At 44.7% G+C, this 8,870-nt stretch overlaps 1 protein-coding gene across 1 annotated transcript in view; it reads left to right on the forward strand.

The window, feature by feature from the left end:
• The window catches only part of cd276 (CD276 molecule), a 144,932-nt gene that overhangs the window by 31,126 nt on the left and 104,936 nt on the right, over positions 1-8,870 (forward strand). The window contains exon 4 of the mRNA XM_048232172.1: positions 5,499-5,795. Within this exon, the coding sequence (XP_048088129.1) occupies positions 5,499-5,795 (297 nt within the window). The remainder of the gene's footprint in view (positions 1-5,498; positions 5,796-8,870) is intronic.

Genomic DNA, 8,870 nt, shown 5'->3' on the forward strand with positions numbered 1-8,870 from the left:
TTAACTTCATTCAACTGCGCTTGTATGTACAGTAGGCGCTGCCATTCAGTTGTGGACGTTCGTAAATTGCGTTTATGGGCGGAGAAAGGCAGAGAAAGGTGCAGTTTACACTAAGGATTGAACGATTGATAAATACGATGGAAACTTGGGTCTGACAGCGTTCGCAATCTGCGGTGTGTCCATGACGCTGATAACGCTATGTTCGCAAATGTACGTACATCTGGCCCTGAGTGTGAGTGTGAGTGCGTGTGTGTTTGTGTGTTTGTGTGTGTCTGTGTTTGTGTGTGTCTGTCTGTGTGTGTGTCTGTGCCTGTCTGTGTTTGTGTCTGTGTTTGTGTGTGTCTGTGTGTTTGTGACGAATTTCATTTAATTCTACCATGGTCTTTTTTAAACATACCACACACACAACACACACACACACACACACACACACACACACACACACACACACACACACACACCTGGACAGGTCTGAAGTGTGTAGTGGTATTCCACACATTCTGCTATGTCCACTTGGGGTCCTCTCACTCCTTTCCAAAGCCAGGCAACCTTTTCCATTCAGTATCGATCACGGCCCATAGGTGTGTGACGCCTCACATGGGTATGAATTATGAAGCAGTATTCTGCCATTTATAATGCATGCGTGCTGAGCCTCAGGCTTCGAGAGGGAGAGGGGCCGTGCGACCGCTGAGCATTCTCCAAAATTCCACATCACATGCCTTCAGTGGTGCCGCCCTCATCATCTTTTTACATATCATACCAGGCTATCGTGTTCAGAATGCCAATATGTCACTGAATGAAACAGAACTAAAAACAGCAATGTAATGTTTTCAGATTCCCCCGCCCCCTTCAATTTCTACACCTCCTTTATGACCTCATCTGCTTTAAAATGACTGGACGGATAATGCCTGCACTTCAATCAGCGACGTGTGGATTTGATTGCAGGTCACTCCATAGATTGATCGAACGTTAGCCTGTTCTTTCTTTTAAACGCTCTTGAGTTTGTTAGTGATCATTCTCATAATTGCTCTTGATTTAATTTTAGGATGAAGAAAATAAGATAACCCTCTGAGATGCAGTGTGTAAAAATGTACTTTTAAATAATGTTCAGCGTTTTGCTGTTTTCAATTATTCTGCATTTTGCAGCATTAGGCGTAAAACAAATCTGCATTCTATTTTTGACGATTGGAAGGAAGCTGTCCCTGTGGTGGTGGCTGGCTGGTTGGGTGGATTATTTTTAGCATTTATTGTTAACTCACAGGGCTAACACCTTTAGCTTTGGGTAGAAATGAAAAGGGGTCTCCATGGAAATCTCCCTGTCCGTCAAAGGAGAGGTTAGCAACTGCGCTGACACCGGCCAATCCGCTGACAGAGCCGGGAGTCCGTTGAGATGAACTCATTCCATTTTCACCGGCTCCCCATCACACACTCACACTGATACATCCATACACAGACACACACAGACACACCAGACACACACACAGACACACACACACACACACACAAATACTCAGCATGTTGTGTGGTACCAGAACATTTTGCAATAGATACAGGTTTGCATGTGTTGTGTTTGCATAGTGTGTATGTCAGTGAATATCTGTGTCTGTGTGGTACACAGGATTGTGCAATTTATAAAATACATTGTGTGTGTGAGTGTGTGTGTGATTGTGTGTGATTGTGTGTGTGTGTGAGTGTGTGTGTGACTGTGTGTGTGATTGTGTGTGTGTGTGAGTGTGTGTGTGATTGTGTGACTGTGTGTGTGATTGTGTGTGTGTGAGAGAGAGAGTGTGCGTCCACCCAGCAGTGGGTCATTTCATCAGAGGCAACAGTACTCCTCCCACCTCCTTCTAAACTATCCTACTTAGGAGACCCTCCTTCCCACAGTCCCACAGCACAGCACCTTCCCACAGTCCCACAGCACAGCACCTTCCCACAGTCCCACAGCACAGCACCTTCCCACAGTTCTCAGTGGGGGGTGTGAGTGAGTGAGGTTCTTACCTGGGCTTGTGTGTGTGTGTGTGTGTGTGTGTGTGTGTGTGTGTGTGTGTGTGTGTGTGTGTGTGTGTGTGTGTGTGTGTGGTGTGTGTGTGTGTGTGTGTATGTGTGAACATGTGTGACTGCATCTGTCTTGATGTGTTTGCGTGTGTGTGAGAGTGCGTGTGGGTGTGTATGTGTGTGTGTGTGTGTGTGTGTGCATGCGGGCGAGTAGGCGCGCGCATGTGTGTGTGTGCATGCCTGTGTACATGTGTGTTTGTGAGTGTGTGTGTGCACATCTGTCTGCATGTGTGTGTGTGTGTGTGTGTGTGTGTGTGTGTGTGTGTGTGTGTGTGTGTGTGTGTGTGTGTCCCTCTCCCAGGGGGTCTGGGCGGGATGGCACATCCGGATGTGCTGCAGATGATTTGAGAGCGGCGGTAAGCTGTGCGTTATGCTAAGCCCCCTAAATGTAATTAAGAATTTAATGGGAATCATGTCATCCTACTCCCTGGGAGTCCCTGAGTGTATATAATCTCAGTCTTGAACTACTGTATGGCAAACACACACTCTCTCTCTCTCTCTCTCTCTCTCTCTCTCTCACACACACACACACACACACACACACACACACACACACACACACACACAACTCTCTGTCTCTCTCTCTAACTCTCGCTCTCTCTCTCTTTCCAATTCAAATTCAATGAGCTTTATTGGTATGACAGTTAAAGTTACAATCTTGCCAAAAGCAATATGATGTGTATTTAATACAACAAAATTAAATATTTCCTCTCTGCCTCTTTTTTCTTTCTCTCTCCCTCTTTCTGTCTCTCTCTTTCTTTCTCTCTCTCTCTCCCTCTTTCTCTCTCCCTCTCTTGCACGTTCCACATTTTCTTCATGTTTTGCAACACCAAACCACATACATCAATGAATAAATATACACACACACACACATATACATACAGCAGAAACGCATACTTCACCCACACATGCACATGCTCTTACTCTGTTTCTCTATTCATCTGTACATACCTCATCCACTCTCTGTCACCTATAATATAATTAATATATGCATATAATGCATTAATATACACAGAACACAGAACACAGACTCAGAACACAGAACACAGAACACAGTCTCAGAACAGTCACAGAACACAGTCACAGAACACAGAACACAGAACACAATCACAGAACACAGGGTCAGAGCCAAGGGGGCAGGAGAATTCCCGGAAGTAGAAGCATCGATGTAGCGGTGGTTATCAACTCTCTGCTAACCCCATAGAACGCCCGTTCATTTATGATTTTTTTGAAGTCAAAGTCAAAGTCTGCTTTATTGTCAATTTCTTCACATGCCAAGACATACAAAGAGATCGACATTACGTTTCTCACTATCCCACGGTGAAGACAAGACATATTTTACAAAGTCCACAGACAAACATAACATTCAAGTAAACAATAAAAAGTAAATAAGAAGGCACATACAATGAAGAAATAAGAGCAGCAAAAATTGGGTTGAAATTATTGCAATTGTGCATAGACAGTCAATATAATAGTGCAAAGTCAGGCCAATAAATGGCTGAGGTAGTTCTGTTTGACCTGAAGCAAGTGGCATAGTGGTGCAAGTTATGTAAGAGCAGCAGAAGTGTTGTGTTTTCAGGACAACAGGACAACAACAACAAGTTGCAAAGTGTGCAAAGTGTGCAAGTGTACAAGTGGAGTAGTGCAAGTGGAGTAGTGCAAGGCAGCCATTGTGGGTCCAAAGTCCAGGATGTTATGTAGCTGAGGGGTGGAGGAGGGAGGGGGGAGAGTTCAGCATCCTAACAGCCTGGTGTATGAAGCTGTTGGTGAGTCTGGTGGTGCGGGGCGCAGGCTTCTGTACCTCTTCCCAGAAGGAGCAGTAGATCAAACAAATTGTGGCTGGGGTGACTTGCATCACTCACAATTGTGAGTGCATTCTTGGTGAGGTGGGGTGGTGTAAATGTCTTTCAGGGAGGGAGTGAAGCACCAATAATCCTTCCAGCTGTGTTCACTATGCTGCAGGGCTTTCCTGTTGTATTCAGTGCAGCTTCAGCCCACACAGCGATACAGCTGGAGGGATGCTCTCAATGGTGCCTCGGTAGAATGTGGTCATGATGGCTGGTGGAGCACTTGCTGCGCCTGAGTTTGAGAGAGGAAGTAGAGGCGGCTGAGCTTTCTTCGCCAGTGATGCAGTGTTGGTGGTCAGGAGAGGTCTTCACTGATGTGCACCCCCAGGAATTTGGTGCTGATCACTCTCTCCACCACAGCACCGTCGATGGTCAGTGGGAGGTGTTGGGTGTGACCTCTCCGGAAGTCAACAACAATCTCCTTGGTCTTGAGGTTGTTGTCCCTGCACCACGTGGTCAGATGGTCGACCTCCAACCTGTATTGAGTCTCGTCGCCCTTGGTGATGAGACCCACCAGAGTTGTGTCGTCTCCCATAACTGAACTCCCATAACTTCATATAACATATATCCTGTGCCGATATTGTAGCTTCTGTGTTATCTACATAAACAATAAAAGGCAAAACAAGACTCTACTACCTCGTGCGTAACGTAAGGTTCCCGTAAGAAGAATGTTTAGCATGTCCGGTTGAAGGGAAGCTAACGCACCAAAGGGAGATAACCATATTGTTTGGATAAGAAGCGTAGTCCAGCCAGCACGGAAACTCGTGTTTTAGTATAGTTTAGTATAGTTTTACCGTTAGGTAGTCTAACGATAATCATTTCAGAGGTTTTCGATGGATTGACCGTAGGTCAGAAAAGTGGAAAGAAGATTAGCTTCAAGGCTATAACTTTTTTGTTTTGTTTTACCATGACTGTTTTTGAAGATGATCATGTGTGGTAGTTTCAACATTAACACGACTTGATATCACTTGTGAGAATGATTAATAATAATACATAAATAAATGTTTAACTTTGATGACTTTGAAGGCGAAGGAAGTGTGAGAAGAATTTCTGTGTATCTATCATATGAGTTACAAGATTCAGTTCAATGGCTAACGTCACGAAGTTAAGTGCGAGTCTGCGCAGTACTGGGGGGACCAACTGAAAAATCGTTCAATTTGACTTAGTGACCTCCCATTGAGAACGACGGAGTCTGTTCGTCCATTTCTTTTACTGTCTATGGTCAGAGCACAGTAAACAGAACACAGAACACAGAACACAGAACATAGAACACAGAACACAGACTCGGAACACAGAACACAGTCACAGAACACAGATCACAGTTCTGAAACACACATAGGCCTATAAAATCTCCCTCCATTTCCCTGGGGTGGAGCAGCTGGACCGTCAATTAGTTGGCCCGGGTTTGAAACACGGTCCAGCTGCTACAAGTCCAAGACGGTTTGGATAAAAGTTTTTGATAAATGCTAGTCACTTTACTTGACTGTATGTGTGTGTGTGTGTGTGTGTGTGTGTGTGTGTGTGTGCACATATGTGTGTGTGCACAATGCACACTATAAAATGTTCTTTCTGTGTTCCTCCCTTACACACACACAGCCCCCTATACCAAACCGGTGGTGACGCTGTCGCCGGAAAACGGCCTGCGTCCGGGCGACGAGGTGGCCCTGACGTGCATGGCGTACAGTGGCTACCCGGAGGCCGAAGTGGTGTGGCAGGACGGTGCCGGACACAACCTGACCGACAATGTGACCATCTCGCAGGTGGCCAACGAGGTGGGCCTCTTCAGCGTCCGCAGCGTTGTCACGGTGATGCTGGAACCTGACAGCACCTACTACTGCCGCCTCACCAACACGCTGCTGGGAGACGAAGGACACGCGTCCGTCAGCATCACAGGTGAGTGTGTGTGTGCGTGTGTGTGTTTTATTTGGATTTGTGTGTCTGTGTTGTCCAGTCTTCTCCTTTACCCCCTCTCCCCCATCTTGTTTTGCACTGGTTCTCCAGCCCCTGTGAAAGGAGGGTGACTAGCGGCTAGAGTTTGGGTCGTGGTGTGTTTGAGTCGTGGTGTGTTTGAGTTGTGGTGTGTTTGAGTTGTGGTGTGTTTGAGTCGTGGTGTGTTGGGCTTTGGTGTGTTTGAGTCATGGTGTGTTTGGGCCGTGGTGTGTTTGCCCGTGGTGTGTTTGCCCATGGTGTGTTTAGCCGTGGTGTGTTGGGCCGTGGTGTGTTTGGCCGTGGTGTGTTTGGGTCGTGGTGTGTTTGGTTGTGGTGTGTTTGGTCGTGGTGTGTTTGGTCGTAGTGTGTTTGGGTCGTGGTGTGTGGTGCGAACAAGAAGTTGCTCCACTGCTCCCAGGTCTACAAGGTCTTCCCATTACACATTACAATACATAGCCTGAAGGTGTGTGTGTGTGTGTGTGTGTGTGTGTGTGTGTGTGTGTGTGTGTCTGTTTGTCTGTCTGTGGAGGGTGGGTTGGCTTTTTCTCATTCAAATCCTTTCAAAAGTTCTATGGAGAGAAAAATCTATAACCCTAAAGCGTTCTTCTCACCAAAAGAAGCATCTGATTCTGGGAGTTGCTTTGAGAGTTGTCCCAATGAGAATCTAGCTTTTCATCTGTTAGATGTTTACCTTCATGGCTCTTCATATGCTGAATCATCCAGTTTGCTTCTGAATGTCCTTGTGTACTTGAGGACATTGGACTCATCTTGTCCATCACGGCCCATGAGGGCAGCATGGCGACTACACAGGTGGCCATTGCCAGTCCTCTATTAGTCAACAGCACTAGTCATAATTTGTGAGTCATTCCAGATAATCAAAATGTTTATTTTTTTAAATTAGATTTCATCTATCTTCTAGTGCCTTCGGCTTCATACGGACATGTTCCACTTCATATCAGAAATGATGACATGAAATACCTGGGTTATGTTGTCTCTGATGCATTGATGCTAGTGGTCTGATGGACTGCCCTACTTTATGGACCCTCTATAAAGAAACACAGCCACCAAACACACACACACACACAAACACACACACACACACACACACACACACACATAGAGCATAGGTATGTGTGTGTGTGTGTGTGTGTGTGTATGAGAGAGCGAGAGAGAGAGTGAGAGAGAGATGAAATCCTGAAAATAAAATCATGATACTGAATGTTAAGAATGTCTTTTCATTTCCCTGGGGGTGCAGGGCTATCCAGTGACCATGGCAACACTTCCTGTAAAATCCCCATCCATGATATTTCTTTTGAAGACTCCAGCAATCATTTATGAAATATTATCAGAATATATTAGGAGATATATCTCAAAAGATATTCCATCCACATAAATGTCTGAGAGTAGTTGTGACATGGATGATTTCTTCATCTAAAAGGATTTATAGCTATATAATTACATTTTCATGAGGTATGGCCACAATCAGAGCACTGTGATGTTATAAGTCATAATGGATGCATGATGAGATGTTATAGATGTTCTCATTATGGTCGTAATGGTGAGATTGTCGTTGTGCACCCTTGTTTGAAGAGTGGTGGGGTGCAACAGTGTGTGTGTGTGTGTGTGTGTGTGTTGTCTTGTCAAAACAAACAAAACCATTTGTTTATCATATTAAAATGTTTTTTTCTTTCCCCAGTCATGATTTATGTGCACAATGTAGCCTATCAGCCCTTTGTGGCTAAGTTAGAAGAACTCGTTAGCTTAACTTAGTTAAACATTAGGTTACTGCATGTAATGTTTTCTCCAGTGGTGCTTAGACCTAATGCAATGCGTAGGCTAAGCATTGGAAATTTCACATAGCAGTCACATACCTTGAAAATGAACTTTATTAGTTTAACAGTTGAATTGAAAAAAAAAATTGTCCGAATTGTCTGTAGTCTCCTTATTTCATGCGACTGCTTAACAAACTGTTTCAACAATGTTTTCTTCTACACGATTCACAGGAATTAAACGTGAAGCCTCTGCACAGCCGGCGCCATCGACTGGTCTGGCATATGCACTACAGCACATTTAGCAGTTTACACCTCTGTGTGTGCACGCACGTTTTTTTCTTTATCGGTGTTGTTAAAGGTGTGAAAGCGGTAAGAGAAAATTCACCCGGCGGTTTTGTGTAGACGTAGGCCTACCCTTAGAGTAACAGCACTAACCAATCACACTTCGCTTCTCATCCCAAAGTCAACGTTAGCTCAAACATCATGAAGAGAGGCTTTCAAAGACCTTCATTAGTTACATGATTAATCCACCTTCAAAAATATGAAGTATATTATAGTAAATATTATATACATGCAGAAATTAAAATGCAAATTAAATAGTTGAGAGAATTATACAGCTTTCATTCCCTCTCTCACTCTCTCTGTCTCTCTCACGCTCTCTGTCTCTCTCTCTCTCACACACACACACACACACACACACACACACACACACACACACACACACACACACACACACACACACACACACGCACTCTTACACATAAAGTTGATGGGTGTGGATTGTAGAAGAGGTAGAATGAGGTCATTGGTGGTCAGCAGGTGTGAGACCTCATCTGTGTATCTGTGTGCACATGTCTGCATTTGTGTGTGTGTGTTTTTGTCTCTGTGTGTGTGTATTTTTGTCTGTGTGTGTGTGTGTGTGTGATTATTGTGTGTGTTATTGTTGTGTGGGGTTATATGCACAACACAGCCTGGGGATGAAAGAACAGATCTTGCCTTCCTCCATATGGTATCATCTGATCTGTCTTGGGATCACACACACACACACACACACACACACACACACACACATTTGCTCATCCATTTGCTCATCCATATGAGCATCATTAGATCTCCCTCAGCTCATAACATTTCCAGTCTGTACCTATGCCCTCAGCTCCTCCCCCAAATGGCCCCACCTGAGGCACACACACACACACATTTGCTCATCCATTTGCTCATCCATTTGCTCATCCATTTGCTCATCCATTTGCTCATCCATTTGCTC

The sequence above is a fragment of the Alosa alosa genome, chromosome 21 (genome assembly GCF_017589495.1).
Source record: "Alosa alosa isolate M-15738 ecotype Scorff River chromosome 21, AALO_Geno_1.1, whole genome shotgun sequence".
NCBI classification, from domain to species: domain Eukaryota; kingdom Metazoa; phylum Chordata; class Actinopteri; order Clupeiformes; family Clupeidae; genus Alosa; species Alosa alosa.